Source organism: Somniosus microcephalus, chromosome 8, assembly GCF_052327205.1.
Source record: "Somniosus microcephalus isolate GS21.2 chromosome 8, FLI_Smic_1.0, whole genome shotgun sequence".
Lineage (NCBI taxonomy): Eukaryota > Metazoa > Chordata > Chondrichthyes > Squaliformes > Somniosidae > Somniosus > Somniosus microcephalus.
The window spans coordinates 66365084-66384749 of record NC_140994.1 but is presented as its reverse complement, the minus strand read 5'-3'; the positions used below and the strand labels follow the sequence as shown (position 1 = coordinate 66384749).

Below are 19666 nucleotides of genomic sequence, written 5' to 3'. Positions count from 1 at the left end.
TGTTTGTCTTCCCAAGGAAGTCCACATTGGGGACATCGCTACCGCCATGGCTGACGTCCCCAGGGCCGGTCCTACTGAGAAGACACGCGAGGACCCATAAAACGGACCCCCTGGTCGAGAGGGTCGACCTCCTCCACGCCAACCCCCAGTATGCTTACATTGCGTACCCGGACGGGCGGGAGGACACAGTCTCCATACGAGACCTCGCACCCTCGGGGGCCCCAGTAACCCACTACCACCCCCCCCCCCCCCCCCCCCACGATCCAATATCCAACCCCGGCAGACGGCACGCCTGGGCCCCGCGACCTGCTCGACACCCACGAGGACTACACACCAGTGCCCCAGCCTACGCGGGACTCGACGCCGGAAGCTTCACTACCCCTGCCATCGCCACGTCGATCACAGCGGCAGACAAGACCTCCGGAGAGACTCCAATACACAAACTTTTAATACACTTCACCCCGCCGGACTCATTTTTAAACAAGGGGTGAATGTGGTAAGCCACTGTTATACCTGCCTGTATGAGTGTTTGTATTCCACTGGGTACATGTCTGTACATGCCTCGGCCGACTCCTCCCACGAGTCCAGGTATAAAGGTGACTGCTCCACAGTCCCTCTGTATTCTGGACTGGTCGACCACTCGAGGCACACCTTCATTCTCTTGTTAATAAAAGCCTGTTAGTTACTCGCTTAACCTCAGTCTTTTGAGTAATTGATAGCGCATCACTATTCTTGGTCCGTGCTTTTCATGGTTTCTCAAATCAAGTTTTAATAGTTCAGAATTGATTTACTGTTTGAGTTTATTGGTTTACATGCGACAAGAATTACAATATATACAAATGCAATCTTAAACCCAAAAAGCTAAATATAAAATTTTACATCGCTTGTTAAAAATGAGAGGTCGCTTATACAAGTACAATGATTGCAGTTTAAAAAAAAGATAAAACCACTCCATACATCGAGATGAAGATCACTTTGCCATTTTAGCTGCTCTTGTACGTAATCGCCTCTTCATGATTGAATGATCACTTTCTTTTTCACTCAACTCTATTATCTGCAAATTTCAAAAGTTTCTGGTTAAATTCAAAATATGAATTTTACACATAATTCAGTACAAGATCCAACAATGCAGTTTATTTTTAATGGAAGTTTATTGGATTTTTTGGAATTACTCATTTTCCCCATCAATAACTACATTGCATTGCTGATCTGCTAGAGTCTAGGAATACAAGAACATAAGAAATAGGAGCAGGAGTAGGCCATTTGGCCCCTCAATCCTGCTCCGCCATTCAATAAGATCCTGGCTGATCTGATCTTGGCCTCAACTCCACTTTCCCGCCTGCTCCCCATAACCCTCGACTCCCCTATAGTTCAAAAATCTGTCCATTTCCACCTTAAATATATTCAATGACCCAGCCTCCACAGCTCTCTGGGGTAGAGAATTCCAAAGATTCACAACCCTCAGAGAAGAAATGCTCAGAATATGCCCAAACGATCGTATTATTGTTAGTATATCAGATCCTCCTGACTCAACTGCTATCAACTGTAGCTCTGGATCAGATGATATCACCAGTTTTGTAGCAAGCTGTGTTTTCAGTTATTCAATTTGAAACCATATGGTCTTTTTCAAAATTACCGTAGTGACACTTACAAATTTAACCATAATTGTACTGCAGCTTCACTATAATTTTGTATCTTTTGTGCAAGTACAGGAAACTCTCGATTTACCGGCACCCAAACAACTGGTAATCTCAGTTAACCGGCAAAATTCAGGAGTAAGTTTTTCTTCATATTAGTGGCCGTTTCTTGATTCTTGGCTGTGTAATCGGAGGTTCCTGCACTTGTTGCTAAGCAACAGGGATGCTTGGTCTGTGGTCGGGCTTCTTGCAGCTGTTGCTAAGCAACAGGGAAACTTGGATTTGTTGCTGTGTACGAGCTCTCGTACCTTTTAACTATAACTCTCTGTAATCCGGACTTTTTGATAAACCGGCACCACGCCGGTCCCATCTGTGCCGGATAAAAAAGAGTTTCCTGTATTGGTTTACAAAAAACACTTCAATACTTTCTACTTAATAAAAGAAATGTACTTAAGCTGTTTTTAAAAAAGATAAAACAAAAACACTACATTGTGACTTATTGGTTGCTGCACTTACTGGTTGGGATGGAAAGTTCATCGGTGATGATATATCTTGCTTATACAGTTTCCTTCTTGTTCTTTTGGGCTTTGCATCATTATTACAGGAAGTTTCCACTTCTAGATACTTGGGGGCACTTAATGTTTCCATTAACTTCTTGGCTGAAAACAAATGTAAATTATAAACATACAATCTGCAAGGCCTGTAAAAAAGTGGTCATTTAAAATCGGTTAAAGGATTTTACAATTTTATGGCAGAGTTCTTGAACTGGTAAAGTTTCATATCTCCAAATGTGTCATTAAACATAATTTGATATTCCATGGAGTCAAATGTAGTTCTGAAATCCAAGAATTAAGATCAACTTTTATTCACAAAAACATGGCAACCTTTCCAGTATCTACTGTTAGTATAAGACTGTAATATATAGTAACACATTACCTCAGAAATATCTCGAAGCGCTTTGCATAAAATGAATTAATGTGCCAACATAATGACACTGTTTCTGGAAGCACTAGTTGAGGGAGAAATATTGGCTAGGACATCAGAACAAATCCCTAACAACAGAAAATGCTGGAAACACTCAGCAGGCCAGGCAGCATCCGTGGAGAGAAACAGAGTTGACGTTTCAGGTCTGTGACACATCGTCAGAATTGGAAAGGGTTAGAGATGTAACAGGTTTTAAGCGGGTGCAGGGAAAGGGGGAGGGGAGGAAAGAACAAAAGGGACGGTCTGTGCTAGTGTGAAAGGCAGAAGAGATTAAATGTTGCAAATGGGGATGGCAGAATCATCAACAGCTGCTGCCGGAAATAACAGGAGCAGGGGTTATAGTCTGAAATTGTTGAACAAAATGTTGAGTCCAGAAGGCTGTAAAGTGCCTAATCGAAAGATGAGGTGCTGTTCCTCAAGCTTACGTTGAGCTTCATTGGAGCAGTGTAAGAGGCCAAGGACAGAGAGGTCAGAGCGGAGAATTAAAGTGACCGGAAACTTGGGGTCACCCCTACGGACTGAACGGAGGTGTTCCGCAACGCGGTCACCCAATCTGTGTTTGGTTACCCCAATGTAGAGGAGACCGCATCGAGAGCAGCGAATACAGTATACTAAATTGCAAGTAGTACAAGTAAATCGCTGTTTCACTTGGAAGAGGTGTTTGGGGCCCTGGACAGTGGAAGGGAGGAGGTAAAAGGGCAGGTGTTGCATCTCCTGCGCTTGCACAGGAAGGTGCCATGAGGGGAGGGGCTGTTGGGGGTGATTGAGGAGTGGGGACCAGGGTGTTGCAGAGGGACAGTCCCTTCAGAATACTGAAAGGGGAGGGAAGGGGAAGATGCGTTTGGTGGTGGGATCACGCTGGAGGTGGCGGAAATGGCAGAGGATGATCCGTTGAATGTGGAGGCTGGTGGGGTGAAAGGTGAGGACAAGGGGAATCCTATCGTGGTTCTGGGAGAGGAGGAGTGAGAGCAGAAGTACGGGAAATGGAACGGACACGGTCGAGGGCCATGCCAACCACGGTAGAGGGGAATCCTCGGTTCAGGAAAAAGGAAGACATATCGAAAGCACCAGTATGGAAGGTGGCATCGTCAGAACAGATGCGGCAGAGACGGAGAAACTGGGAGAATGGAATTAGAGTCCTTACAGGAAGTGGGGTGGGAGGAAGTGTAGTCCAGGTAGCTGTGGGAGTCAGTGGGCTTCAGTGACCCTGAGCTTTCGGTCGCTTGTGACTTTAATTCTCCACTCCACTCCCACTGACCTCGATCTCTTACACTGTTCCAATGAAGCTCAACGTAAGCTCGAGGAACAGCACCTCATCTTTCGATTAGGCACTTTACAGCCTTCTGGACTCAACATTGAGTTCAACAATGTCAGACTATAACCCCTGCTCCTATTATTTCCAGCGGCAGCTGTTGATGATTCTGCCATCCCCATTTGCAACATTTAACTACTCCAGCCTTCCACCCTAGTACAGACCGTTCTTTTTGTTCTCCCCCCTCCCCTGCACCTGCTTAAAATCTGTTCGATCTCTAACTTTTTCCAGTTCGGATGAAGGGTCACAGACCTGAAACGTTAACTCTGTTTCTCTCCATGGATGCTGCCTGGTCTGCTGAGTGTTTCCAGCATTTTCTGTTGTTATTTCAGATTTCCAGCATCTGCAGTATTTTGTTATTGTATTAGAACAAATCCCTGCTCTTCTTCAAATTAAATGTTTAAATGTCCACATGATGTGGTAGGCAGAACACCAGGTTAACATCTTATCCGAAGAACAGTTCCTCAGGAAATGCAGCGCTCATTTAGTACTGCATTAGAGTGGCACTCAAATTCACAACCTTCTTACTCAGAGGCAAGAACTCTACCAACTAAGTAAAGCTTAAATTCATAACTATAGATCACACATGGGTCAGTGTTAAATTGGGCAGTGCCATTACCCACAAGCTATTGCAGGATTCCAAAAGATAGGTAATTAATTTTTTTTAACCATTTGTTCAGTCTCCACATACAAATTTTACTACAGCTTAGCATGCAAAAATATGTATGTACTAACCTTTGTTCTGGAGAATTGTTGGGGAACTTTGCAATAAATCACCAATTTTCTGCAATGTTCCATCGTTCTTTCTGTGTGACCCAAGACTTGAGACAGAGGATTGTTTTCTTAGCCAATTAGCTGTACCTTTTACATCCTGAGACAAAAAACTTGAATTGAGACATTGTTGTGCCACAGATTAAACCCATAGAATTGTCAATTTACATTTACAAAGGTGGTTGCACATGCAAGTGTGTCACTATCTCTTCCCCTCCAAATAACATTTTACCCTGTAACAAGACTTTAATATGGGAACAATAGTTGATGAATAATGAGTTTACCAAGATAGTTTTGATTAGGTTATCTGCTTAAAAAGAGAGAAACCAAAGTGAAAGGTCCTGACTGTCTATGTCCCCGTTTTATCTCCCTCTGTTCGCAAACCAGAAAGGGATCAGAGACTTCCCAACGCAATGGGTGCAAGGTGTTCAATTACTGAGATAAGCTAACAAATTGCTTCTTATTTACAGCCTTTGGTGAAACCAGACTCCATTAGCATATTGGCCCGTAATTTGCGGTCAGCAGCGAAGCAAAGTAAGCCCCCCACAAAGATCTTGCAAGCTCTGTGGCGAGTTCGGCTTTTCCGACATGCAGTTGAAACCGACGTAGTATAGTGGAAATCCTATAATGTGAGCTGCTGTGATGTCAACAAGCTGTCAAAGCAGCCAATCACATCGCAGAATTGGAAACCAGGAAATAGAAAGCACTAATCATCAAGCACTTTTCAAAAGATTTGAGAGCAAAATAAAGATGGGGACGTACACATTAGGTTAAGGTAGAAGCTGAAATATCATGAACAAACTTTAATTTTTTTAAAAATTAACTTTAAAATCAAATAATTTTTTTTTTTTTTTTAATCTTAAATGGAGAAATTTAACATTCCACAAATATAAAATTAGTTTTTCAGAGCCAGAATGGTTGTTTATCAGCAGTTATTACTCAGATCGCCATTAAAAACCCAGTTACACTTCATTTAAATGGGCCTAGCTTTTTATGGGTTTCTAACAGCGATATTTGTTCAGAAAAGGGGAAGTTTTTGTCAGATCAGTGATTTCATTGATTGCCAGCTCTGGGAGGGTGGGGGGAGTCCACAGCGCTGCCTGTGGAGGAGCAGTGAATGACAGACTGCAACTTCAGGGTTTCCACGTTATGCTGCACATGCGCTAAATTCTGAAGTTGATCAGTTTCAAAGGCGAAATGACAGTGAACGCTGCCAGTTTGCCGTCATCAGGACCACAAGTTCCGGGCCATTAATTACTTTTCCTTTGGGTGTTTCCCCTAAACGTGTGTGAATATACTTCACTATAAAAATCCAACATCTAAAAATAAACTTTTTCCAACTACTGGGTGGGAAAAATGGTCAAAAAGTCCCGAGACATGACCAAGAGAACAATTCAGATTAGGTTTGTTTTCCTAGTCCATAAAGTCTGTTAAATTATGTCAGACATGCAGAATTGATTTTCTATTGCACCCAGGTATCCAAGCAAACAACCCAACAGGCAAGCAGGAGACAGCTGTTCACACCTCATCTACACAAGTGGGAGAACTTAGTAATATTCTGATTGCCTGACCACAAAGAAATAATGCTGTTCTTCAAAGCAAAAATAATTATATTTGGACACCCATTCAGGAATTAATTTCCTTGCTTTGGCTACCCGTTTCCAACAGATAGCTCTTTGCCACAATGATTAGTCACAAAATCAATTGTCAATTTCCGAATAAAATACAAAGACAACTACAAGTTATGTGTGTTGCATTTCTACATCTGTATAGTTCTCATTGAAAAATACATTTGCCTTAGTTTTTTTAGCCTGAATTATATGTTCTAACAGCATATTTTCCACCTTTTGGAATGTAGAAGATAGTGATGGGCAAGCCACGCAGTCTCTGGTGCATAATATTGCAGAAAAAGGCAATAATTAGACCTGTGGCACATTATCCCCCATTCACTTCAATTCACGGAAGACAAAGGTCTGCTAATAAAAACTGCCTTTGTGCGGCGAAAATAAGTAAATGATGATTGGAAAATGTCTGGACTGTAATACTGCTGAGGAAGTGCAATCTAAAAGGAGCTTGATAAATGCAGAGGAGAATTAACAGCAAGAGTGGAAAGTGTTGAGTGCAGAAGATAATTTCTGAGAAGGAACAGAGTGGGAGAGAGGGAGTGTGTTCTGGGGAACCTTGGAGTTAATGGAAATAGTCAATATATAGATTAAAACAAGTAAAATTTGAAACATTGTACTACTTCATTTATTCTGCAAGAAAAAAAAATCACAAAAATATAAAGTAAAATATGACATTTGAAACTAGTCACGGAGCCAACTTTTTATTTTTGGATCAGTTCAAGTAATTGGAAACCTCAAATTAGATAAATCTCTTGGACTGAGACTGACTTTATACATTGGCACTAAAATATTGCTGTTGGAAATAAAGAAAGTGGGGGCATTAGCTTGCTGGATAATCTGGATCAAAGTTGCAAAAGTCACAACCATCAGTGATGAGGGTACAGTGCACGGTATTTTGGATGCCAAGGTCATGATCCCAAAGCAAAGATTACAAATCATAAAAAGGTCAAGGCAATACGAGCAGTCATTTTCTGATAAAGACCAAGGCTCTGTGCCAGTTATTATAATGAAGAACTGTATCTTATAATATACCATATCAGGGATTTATTGAGATCAAAGCATAGAAATTACTGTTGTTAAATGAATGCTTCACAATAAAAATAAATGGGTTAATGTCTGCAGTAAAAAGTCAGAAGAATATGATACTGATATCACTAAACAACAATTTTAAGGCTGAAAAAGTATTGTGGTACAACAGGAAATAAGTATATTATTTTAAAAGATTACTACAATATCCATGATTCACCCTACCTATAGTTCAGTCCAGCCAAGTGGACTATATTCTCTCATACAAAGTGGTATATACATCAGAAAATATTTCTGAATATATGAAAACATGTACTCCAAAATGCACCAAATATAGTGTTAAAAACCTAACATTTCTGGGGGATGGGGAAGCATGCCCACAGATCTCCATAGGGAAAAAACAATTCTTTACATCAAAAATACACCTACTGTACTTCTAAAACTGGCACTACACCACTGGATCTACCCTCTCTGGAGCACTTAATAACCAAGCTGGCTGGTCAATCATCAATAGTGCCCTGGAGTACTATAGACCAGCCTGGCTCAGTTTAGAAGCACATGTTACCTTTTATTTTTTTTGCAATGTCAAAAAAGACAAAACTGCACATTAATGGATGAATGAAAGCATTTACTAAAAGTCTATTACCAATTATACTCTGCATAATGGCAAAAAATAGGAAAGTAACACGTTTGCTAAAAGGTAGCAATAGAAAGACCAACCTCTTCTGCAACGCTGGTAAGGGTGAGAGTAGGAAAAGTTGGAGGAGTGCTGCATCCCATTCTAGATACAATGGCATTTTTCCTGTTTTCACAGTCATCATTATTCTAACAATGCAAAAGAAATAAGTTATGAAAAGCATTGATAAGCATGAATTCCACTTTCTTGGGAAGGGAAGAATGCCAGCAGCCATTAGCAAACAATGCAAGAGAACTACAAGCATGTGTGTATGTGGGGTGAGGTAATGGGTATTAAGAGGTTGCAATCCCTATACTAAATTATTATACTTTGAAATGAACATTTTACTGATAGTGATTTATTTTTCTCCTGTATTTCGCAACTCTGAAGCTGAACTAGCATTACGTAACTTGCAAGCACCAAGCAGATCCTCTCAACTCAAGTGTATATACTGAATCTATGGACTGTGCAAGACTTGTAATTCAAATGTGTGTGTGATATTCAAGTTGCAAGTATCTTTTTCTCACAACACACTGATCCCTTTACAATAGTATTGTCAACTCAGCATATATGGAACCAAAACGTTATAGGAAAGTGAACTCAAGTCAATACACTTTAATGTTGTGAGATACTCAAATTCCCCCAACAATACCACCAGCACTTCACCCGTGCATTGTAGAACTGAAAATGCTCTCTAATAATTTCAGTTTGAAGGACAAAAATCAAAATATTAAAAAAAACTACCAAAACAGTAAGAGTTTAACCGAAAACAGTACAGAAATATTACACTATTACATTTCACTGAAATCCTAATTGCAACTCCCATTTTTATTCCAAGATTAGTGTAAATATTTAAACGTTCTTCAATTCATTATTTCTCCAGTTCCAATTTATAAGATCTAGCTTTCAATTTTTTATGATAGAAGCTGCACACGTCTATCTATACAGTTAAATGTGTCTAAGGCACATCCATAAAGCACCACACCTCACCAAATGATTATTGTAACTAATCATTGGATTTGTTCAAATATGCAATTGTCACTGGACAGTCCGCAAAAATGTCAGGAACCAACCACCCCAAAAAGCTGCTCAAATTGTACCCAAGCCACCAACCAGGAATCAACAACTATCAAAAGTCCAAGCAAATTACTCAAGAATTAGCTCCAAATTTTTTGAGTGGTCATTTTGGTTATGCAAACAGCTGAAAACATCTATAAAGAGATGTAAAAATTTAATAAATCAGCAAAATACAAAAAATTGCCCATGTACTCAAATCACTTCTACAATTTTTCACCATACAAGGCTCTGAACGCATGAGCCGAGCGCTTGGGTTGGCTTTGGCTCCCTTCCTGAAGCCTCGTTTTCTCACATGGGTCTTCTTTACAGATACTGGTCAGGTCTCTCTGCTCATGTGCAACATCTTTGCCCCTCAGAGCACATATGTGGCCTGTCATTGCTGCTTTCTGCAGGTGCACCTTCGGCCTTGGTTTTCCTCACTCTCTTCAGGCTTTTAATATTCTTTTCCCCCTGTGCTTTCCATCAAATTGTCAGATACTCCCAGAGATGAACAGCTCAGCTTCATTCCCTCTCACTATGCTTTCCTTCACCAAGGGTATGAAGTTAGAAATAAAATTTAAAGTAATAAACTGTTAAAATCGAGAGGAAAAGAAGTGGGCTGAATCTCCTGTGTTTTTGAATGACCCAAAGATTAGATTAATTTTCAATGGATGAACAGGGAAGCGTATCTAGAAAGGGGGGGGGGGGGGGGGAAAACCTTAAACAACACAAGCAAAATTTCTAACAGATCTAATCGCAATGTATGCAGATACTATAATTAGGTAAAGTCATGCATTTGTTCAAAGTTTGGAATGTATTTTCCCGACAGAAACATCAACACCACATTCCTTAAACTAGACAAGAATCCCACTTTTAGTGAAATTATGTCAAGTTATTCCTCAATGCTCTCTGTCCCACACACAGATTATGTAAAGTACTCAGTCCACATTAAAGCCAAGTGATTGTTGCGAATGGTAAATTGAAACAGTAGAAAAATAAGTTTTTAAAAATGGGAAGAGGTATATGACCAAATTCTAACTGACTGACAGATGCAAAAGCTCTAATGCTAAGATGTTTTTGTTAATGCTGTAACACCTACACCAAATACTGTTAATGGGGCAATTACAGTACAATGTGACTATACCTCCAAATATCAAGAATTATTTTCTGAACAGTTTGTTCTCCTGATTAAATTTAGTCTTTGAATTACAGGAATATTTGATGAAACAGTCACATTCCTTAATCAAAGATACCTAGTGTTCTATTTAATTATAGCCAACCAGACTGTTTTTGAATAAAATTGATGCTCTTATACTAAATACAAGAATTGCAGTTGAATCCTGAAAGGATCATAATTAAGTTTTCCCCAAGAAACAAACTTAACATGGTGGCTATAAAATGCTAATACCTAATCTAGTAGATATTTGTAACAGCCACTTTCAATTTAATCAAACAGTTACCCTGATGTACTGCCTGATGTAATACAGGAAACTTTGGTTTATCCGGAGGTTATATGTCCGGAATACTCGATCTAACAGCAAAAATCAGGAGCCGTTTTCTTTAAGTTTTTTTAGTTCGCGTTGCTTTTCCCCCCCCCCCCCCAAAGTCAGGCACTGCAAGGTCTGTAGCTATAGCAACAGCTTCAGCTAGAGACGCTTGCAGCTGCAGCCGACTGTTTTGAAGCTGGGTTTGTTGATTCACAGAGCTTTTCAGTTCCGTATGTTTCAACATTAACGCTGGTATGTCCGGCACTTTTGACGGTACGGCACCAGCTCAGTCCCGTCAGTGCCAGATATCAGAAAGTTTCCTGTAGTAAGCTGTACATAGAAGTTCCCAAGATCCAATTCCTCATGGATTCTTCCTGATTGGTGGTAAGTGACAAGTCGTCTCCCCTAAGGGCCGCAGGAAGGCGTTACAGCATAGATTCACCAGAATACCAGGGCTAAATTATGAGGACATGTTACATAAACAGGGTTTGTATTCCCTTGCGTTTAGAAGGTTGAGGGAGGAGTTAATTGCGGTTTTTAAAATGATAAAGGGATTAGGTTGGGTAGATACAGATAAACTATTTCCTCTGGTGGGGGAGTCCATTACAAGGGGGCACCGTTCTAAAATTAGAGCTAGGCTATTTAGGGTTGAAATCAGTAAGCACTTTTTCTTTTAAACACAAAGTGCAGTGGAAATCAAACACGCTTCCCTCAAAAGGCTGTGGATGCTGGGTCAATTGAAATTTTCAAGACTCAGATCAATAGTTTTTTGATAGGTAAAGTTATTAAAGGATATGGTGAAAAAGCAGGTAAAATTATCAAAGGATATGGAGTAAAGGCAGCTAAATGGAGTTGAGGCTATTCCTGTTCCTATGCAGCTGAAATCCATGGTGAAGCAATTGGGATACTACAATTGGCTTCACTGCCCCTAACCAAGGGGTGGGGTGGGGTGACTAGAAGAAACTTGGTCGGGTTACTACTTCTGATCCCTATGCAACCAGTTGAACTTCAGGAGAGAACAGGATCGGACTTGGCAATGCTGCCCTTTATGGTTAAATAACCTGCTATGACACATTGTCTGGGTTCACACGGCTGGCGCTCACAGAACTGTCCACAAGTGGTAGTCAGCACCATCAGGAAAGGGAAGGGAAGGACATTTTTCAAATTAAAAACAAAAAACCACAGTTGTGTGTAATTGTTGAATGACCAGGGTTGTTTGTTGATTGTTTAAATGTGTAGAAGCTGGCTGTGGTTATCTTCCACTTCCTTGTGGGCTCAGAGTATGAAAGTATTTGACGAATGACATCTCTCTATGCTCTTTTGCAATTAATTGGCCAGATTTGGTGCACTGAACATATAAAGGAATACTTTATGCTTGAATAAGATTTTTATTCAGGGGGTAATGTTTGGTTCAGAATTGCATACAATAAAAGTAAATGGATAACTGTGCACATTTAAATTGCTCACGTTATCAGAATTAGACTTGAACAGGCACATGTCTCTATTTAAATAGAACACTGGATTATGATAATCAACAATCCCAATTAAAGGAGTTATAACTCAAATATTAATCTCCTTTGCATGAATTAAAACTCCACTGAAGATACTACTGCTTTATTCAGCAAGACTGATTTGTACCTTACAAGTGCCAGCTGCTGAGGATTTCTTTGTAGAATTGCTTTTCCAGCAGCCTGACAGCATACCACTCTTGAAGGGTAATTGCAGAATGAGGGGAAAAAAGTATATTTAAATATTACCAAAATATATGGAACCTTATAAATGAGCACCTCATTCAGAAATTTTAAATATTGCACCAGATTTTATGTTTAAAAGACTAAAGAGGCAAGTTTTAAAATGCAATCTATATTATTTAAGGGAAGATCTGAACTTATTTTTCAAAACAAATACTCCAATATTTAAGAATGGTTAAAGCACCAATGCATCAAATGAAATACATTTTCCATAGACTTCAAAACTACATCTACTGCAAATATAAACCTCGCTTTGGTAAGATGAAGTACAGATAATCACACACACAGTCAATAACTAGAGGGTATAGATTTAAAGTAATTGGTCGGAGGTTTAGAGGGGATTTTAGGTGAAATGTTTTCACCTAGAGGGTGGTGGGGGTCTGGAACTCATTGCCTGAAAGGGTGGTAGAGACAGAGGCCCTCATCACATTTAAAACGTACTTGGATATGCACTTGAAGTGCCATAACCTACAAGGCTACAGACCAAGAGCTAGAAAGTGGGATATGGGTGGATAGCTCTTTGTCGGCCGGCACAGACAAGATGGGCCGAATGGCCTCCTCCTGTGCTGTAAATTTCTATGATTCTATCACACACACACACACACACACACACAGTGAAGCAGAGCAGTTTCACATTGCTAAGCAGCTTCCCTCAACCCAAGGAAGGGTACCCAGGATACCTGCTTAGCCAATCTGCACTAACTCTCGTGTAAAGCATATATAGCTTGCTAACAGACAATTTTAAGCTATTATTGTAAGAAGTAATTTGATAAACACAATGTAAAGAAAGACTTGCATTTATATAGGGCCTATCATGACCTCAAGAAGTCCCAAAGTGCTTTATAGCCAATTTGTGCACAGTAAGGTCCCACAAACAGCAATGTGATAATCACTAGATAAATCTGTTTTTAGGTGTTGGTTGAGGGAATAAATATTGGCCAGGACACCAGGGACAATTCCCTAGCTCTTCGAAATAGTGCCATGGGATCTTTTACATTCATCTGAGGGGGCAGACAGGGCCTCAGTTTAACATCTTATCTGAAAGACGGCATCTCCAACAGTGCAGCACCCCCTCAGTACTGCACTGGGGTGTCAGCCTAGATTTTGTGCTCTAGTCCCTGTAATGGCGCTTCAACCCACAATCTTCTGACTCAGAGGTGAGAGTGCTATGTACATAGATGAACCTGGATTTTAAAAAACCTCCCTCTGTCAAACTGAAGGCAATGTAGTAGCGTAACATAACAAGTACTTTACACGCATTCTTTACCTCTTCCAGTGCAGAGCTTTTTCTTTTTCTGTTGGATCTGGGTATTTTCACAGTGATCAAATTGCCACTTGGTTCTTTCACCGACATCTTGTTTGGTTGAAGAGGTGTGAACTGAATCTCCAATTCGGGTTTTGGAAACCTACTTTTTCTTTCTCCATTGTCTGTTGAAACTTCTGAAGAATCTAGGACAGATTCTGACTGGTCAACTAACAGCTAGAAAGCATTTTTTAAACAAAAAAAGTTAAGTCCCATAAAGATGATTCATTTTAAAGTTCAAGATTGTGATTCTATATACAAAATTCAAAAAAGATGTAATTATTTTAACCACTCAAAATAAAGTATGTTTTCATACAAGTTCCAAATGTGAAGTAATGGTAATGAGCACTCCTACTCTTACACCTCTTAACCAACTCACCATTCATTATTTTCTCTGTCAACTTCATATGCATTGACTTTGCACGTCACAAGGCAGCAGCCTTTCAGCCCATTTGATCTAATCCTTCCAAGATAAAAACCCTGCCCACTTGCCATTACATCGTGTTTTTTGTAAACAAGCACTTTTCTAAGCCAGTCAGGAGCGCACATACACAACCTTCTCTCCTCACCTCTCCTGTGTTCACTTTTGCAGAAGCCTCGAGTCCTTCTATTACTTTATCTTTCTGTTTATTGCTGGTTATAAGATTCCCAAGCTGCACTTCTAGCTCCTTTACCAAGCTGTCCCTCTCTTCTCGCCACTTCTGCAGATTCTTATCCTTCTCAACCACCACAGATGCAAGGTTTTCCTTAACAAAGAACAATTTAAAAAAATTATTTAACAGTTTAGCATGCTTACCATAGCATACATGGCTGGCATTTATATATGGACTTTGTCATCACGAAATCCCCAGCCAACAAATTAGCGTAGTCACTATTATGTAGGCAAATGTGGCAGCCAATTTGCAAACAAGATCCCACCAACATCACATCAGATAAATGAACAATTAATCTGTTTTTGTTGGTGTAGGTTAAGGAATAACTGTTGGCCAGGTTACTGACAGAATTTCCCTGCTCCTCTTCAAATTGTGTCATTGGATCTTTTATATCCACCTGAACAGGCAGACAAAGCTTTGATTTAACATCTCATACAAAAGCACTGAAGCGACAGCATGAATTATGGGCTCACACTGTGGTGGGTCTTGAATCTACAACTTTGACTCAGGCTAGTGTGCTACCACTGAGGTAACCTAACACTTAGAGAAACTTCCATTAATCTATAGGGAAAATGATCTCAGTGTAACTTGCTTGTGACCATGCTGTCATCTCCAACAGATGAATGCAGTGTGGAGATCAGAATCAAAGGTCTGAAGTGGCTCCTGGAAAAGATGGCCTCCCCCTTCTAGATCTCCTCTTCAGAAGGTAGAGAAATCGGAATAAGTCAGAAAGAAGCCACTGGCTTTGGTTGAATAAGTTAGATAGACCTGTTTGTTAGATGAAGCCAAATCTGGCCTGGCTGACATCAGTAGTAGAAGGGACAATCCTGCTTGGCCTTGTTTAAGGCTACATGTGAAGAGATAGCCACTATATATAAATAAAAGGAGCCAAAAAAGTGTTGGAACAAATTTGATTCTTAAGGACTTTATATAGTTTCTTGCCAAGATTCTAGAGTTAAATTGGATTCTCATTGCAGTCCAACTTGAAGCAACAGCTTTGTAGAATGCTGAAAGTTGCACCAGTAGAAGCTGAACTCAAATTTGGGAGTACATTTCAACATAATGGTGGTTGAGATTTGAGATTCCCATAGGATCTTGATGACTTTACCATGACATTCCATCCAGGGTGGAGTGTGGCTTGGCCAATACATTGCTTTAGAAAAATTCTGAGATGGGACGCTTCTGCAGAAGTCAAAAAGGAAAACCAGGAAAACCCAGAGGGCATGGAAATTTCAATAGGTTTATGATTTAATGCCATTCAACTTTCTCTTTCCCTTCTCTCCCTCCCCGCCCTGCCCAACCCTCCCACCGAGGATAGGATTTAAAACAAAATTGGTTGAGAAAAGCTATACAAGGTTTTGTTATATTAGTATATACCAGTGTCAAAATATATTTTGTCATTTAAAAATACGACCAATTAAAATTTGGAGGACAATGTTTGCAGAAAATATATGACCTGAAATTGTGGTCGGAGGCTTCCCGCAGGCGAATGCCTCCGATCCGCAAGAAATATATGCCCCTACCAGGTGCCTCCGTATCTTCGGACTCTTGCAGTCCTGGGCCTGGGGCACATGTGGTTCACAAGCGTCCCTGGGATCATGTGGGTCGGCCCAACCAATGACAAAGGGGGATTCCCATTATGCTTATGGGGATTCCATTTATGCTCGGAATCTTCATAAGCATATTAGGAACGACATAAAAAACACAACCTAAATAAAAATAAATCACGTTTAAAATTAATAAAAATACAATTTAATTAAACATCTAAAACAAAAATTAAATGTTTTGAAAAATAAATGTAAACATTTTTAAAGGGGCCAAAAATAACCTAAACTAATTTTAAAGATTTTTGAATGTTTAAATGATTTTTCCTATTTATTTTCACCCATACACTGGTAAAGGAAGACCCTACGCCTGCTTTCATCAAGCGTAAGGGTTTAGTGAGCATTCGCTGGGCAGTAGTTGGGTAAATAGCCCAACTCTCCGCCAGCAAATGTCCATTTCCTGCGCATGCAGAGGATCTATCAAGCTGAAAATTGACATTGCAAATTCCGGGTTTTCACGCATGCACAGTGCATGCAGAAACCCGGAAATTGCGGGGCACTTTTTACAGAAAAAATTTACACACACACACACACATTAAAAAAACATTTCTTTTGGCAACTTCATATAAATTGATTAAATCTGGCCAGACTTTTCTTACCATTTCCAATTGTAATTTAGAATAATGCTCTCTTTCTTCTGTCCATTTTCTCATCTCTTTATTGCGCCGATCTTCAGCTTCCTTTGCTTGCTTAATGAGAACCATTTTCTCTTCAAGCCATTTCTTTCGATTACATATCTGCTTATCTTCTATTTCCTAAAGAATTTAAACCAGTTTCACTCAATGTTCATTGAACTTTAAAATGTTAAAAAGTCAGCTAACCAGCCACCGGGAGGTTTTATATTCAATAGCCTCCAATTGTAAATATCCAAATAGTTAGAAAATATTACAATCTTATTAAAAATCTCATCTGTGAATACTTCCCATCTACAAAACCTTATTTCCTATTATCAGTGTTTCCCATTATAATTTCCTACATCCACAGTTATAATGGTAACCACCCACGTCCTACTGCAATTACATCCTCCTGCTGGTATGGGCCGCTGTAGTCCCTGTTATGTCTCCCAGCTGCTAACCCTGCCTCACCTGAAGGCAACACTTGGTTTCATCTCCACATGTGTAATGTCACAGGAGATCAACAGTTGGATATAGTAAGAAAAAGAGCTCCTGATTTCCTTAAATTACTGTAGAAAAATCTGACAGAGGAAGAGCGAGGGGTAAAGAGAGAAAGAGGGGGAAAGAGAGAGGGGTGGGGGGAGGGGGGAAGAGAAAGAGAGAAAAAAAATAAACAGAAACTAGCACCTTTCATGGCCTCAGGATGTCCCAAAGCACTTTATAGTCAATTAAGTACTTTGAAGTATAGTCACTATAGGGAAATGATGGCAGCCAATTTGCATACATCAAGGTACCACAAACAGCAATAAGATAATGATATGATAATCTGTTTCAGTTCATGTTGGCTGAGGGATAAATATTGGCCAAGACACTGGGGAGAACTCCCCTACTCTTCAAATAGTGCCATGGGATCTTTTACGTCCACCGGAGGCGCAGGTGGGGGCTTGGTTTAACATCTCATCCAAAAGACAGCACCTCCAACATTGCAGCATTCCCTCAGTACTGCACTAAAGTGTCAGCCCAGATTATGTGCTCAAGTCTCTGGAGTGGGACTTGAACCATAATCTTCTGCCTCAAGGAGACAAGAGTGCTACCACTGAGCCAACGATGAGAAAACTTACCAACAACTGCTTTTTTAAAACTTCAATTTCTTTTTGAAACTGTCCTGATTCTGTATTATGACCTTCTCTTGCATTTTTCACCAACTGGCTGTGTTCAAGTGTATTACACTTTTTCTCAAATTCTTTGGCATGCTGTATCCATTTCTCTAATTCTAAGAAGGGAAAATAATATATTTTACAAAATCAAGCCAAAATAATCGGTTTTGTACATGTACAATTCCTCAATTCAAGAGCAAAATAAAATGGACTCATTATAAAACTTGAAATGTCTGTAATCAGAATATAGCATTCGCCATGGAACATCAGCTGTCAAAAGAACCCAATGACTCCAACAGGCTTCTACTATGTTTTACTTAAAAAAATGATTTAACAAACTCAAAGCAATTAAATTTTACACAACAAAAAAGAGCGCACATCTCATTTTGGCTGGTTTACTATAGTTAATCTCAGGGGCCCAGCTGCTAGTACAGCATGCAGTTTTGTCCAGTTAGTTAGAGGCTGGGTTTGTTCATCTCACAAGTTACTAGTTGTACAGCAATTTAAAAAAAACTGAGCAAACTAATTTTCCACTTTGCATTCTATTTGATGGGCAGCAGTTACCAATATACAAAATCCCTAGTGTAACTGTAATAGTGCAATCACCTGTATTCAATTCATCAATCTCTTTCAACTTGGCCTCAAGCACTTGATCTTGCTCAGCTTGGGTTTGATCTTGTTCAGTTAATGCAATTTTCATATCTTGAATTATTCTCTCTTTTTCCTGAAGTTCTTGACATGAATCATAACAGAAGGTCAACAGCAATTCCAGAGTAAACAGATAGATTTTGAACTCTAATTTTGAAATAGATTTTCAATAATTTGAGGTAAAGTGATAATTGCGCCGTGGTGAGGGGGCAGGAAATGTGTGGGACCTGAAGGTATCAGGGTGACAAATCACACGTTAATGGATGTAATCCTTTCATTAAAGCTAGAAATCTCCAAACACATTATTGATGTTACAAACACCTTGTTTAAAAATAAGTTACAGAGTAGCTTCCATGGGAGGAAAACCCTGTAATTTTCCATCCACATTGTTTCCATATTTTAATGCAACCTAATTTATCACCGTGAGTTAAAACCTGGATCCGCAGCAGCAAACCAGATCGAAGCACACACATTTTTGAATTGAAGTCTCTTGAAGCTACTGATGTACCGCGCTTGTTAAAGACTCCTCTGAAATATATACGTGCCATATTTTCTCCACAAGTTATGTTTTGGCTTGAGGTTAACAGGTCTACTGCTTATTTACAGATTGTCTTCCAGCTTCAAGTGGATTGATAAAATCGAATTCCACTTAAAAATGCCCTGCAATTTGTAGATTTTTGCACAAAAGACTGACTTGCATTTCTATAGCGCCTTTCACGACCACCAGATGTCTGAAAGTGCTTTACAGCCAATGAAGTTTTTAAAAAAAAATAAATGGAGTCATTGTTGTAATGTAGGAAACACAGCAGCCAATTTGCACACAGCAAGCTCCCACAAGCAGCAATGTGATAATGACCGGATAATCTGTTTTTGTTATGTTGGTTGAGGGATAAATATTGGCCAGGACAGCGGGGATAACTCCCCTGCTCTTCAAAATAGTGCCATGGGATCCTTTACGTCCACCTGAGAGCACAGACAGGACCTTAGTTTAACATCTCATCTGAAAGACGACACCTCCGACAGTGCAGCACTCCCTCAGCACTGCTCAAGTCCCTGGAGTGGGACTTGAACCCACAACCTTCTGACTCAGAGGAGTGTGCGCTACCCACTGAGCCACAGCTGACAGACATTGTGCAAGATGCTCCGGAACTCCATGTTAAAATTAGCCAACCTGCTGCTGCAAAATAATCAAGTTGAATAAAAACACAAATTTAAAAAAACCTAATTGCTATTCATGTGCCTTTATTTTAATCAACAAGCTTCCAAATTGTCAGAGTCCCCTAGGCAACAAGAACAAAAGAAATTGGAGCAGGAAAAGGCCATTTGGCCCTTTGAGCCTGCTCCGCCATTCAAAAAGATCAT

At 39.9% G+C, this 19666-nt stretch overlaps 1 protein-coding gene across 4 annotated transcripts in view; it reads right to left on the bottom strand.

The window, feature by feature from the left end:
- Window positions 1-782: 782 nt before the first annotated feature.
- The window catches only part of kif20bb (kinesin family member 20Bb), a 141077-nt gene continuing 122193 nt past the window's right edge, over window positions 783-19666 (bottom strand). For 2 of the 4 annotated variants that reach the window (XM_085994828.1, XM_085994830.1), the window contains exons 25-34: window positions 18263-18388; window positions 17621-17772; window positions 16485-16640; window positions 14198-14374; window positions 13593-13805; window positions 12213-12281; window positions 8076-8180; window positions 4669-4804; window positions 2154-2296; window positions 783-1054 (exon numbers count right to left, since the gene is read on the bottom strand). In XM_085994828.1, coding sequence (XP_085850954.1) covers window positions 971-1054; window positions 2154-2296; window positions 4669-4804; window positions 8076-8180; window positions 12213-12281; window positions 13593-13805; window positions 14198-14374; window positions 16485-16640; window positions 17621-17772; window positions 18263-18388 — 1361 coding nt within the window. In that variant the 3' untranslated portion in view covers window positions 783-970. The remainder of the gene's footprint in view (window positions 1055-2153; window positions 2297-4668; window positions 4805-8075; window positions 8181-12212; window positions 12282-13592; window positions 13806-14197; window positions 14375-16484; window positions 16641-17620; window positions 17773-18262; window positions 18389-19666) is intronic. The other 2 variants (XM_085994831.1, XM_085994832.1) reach the window with 2 other exon arrangements.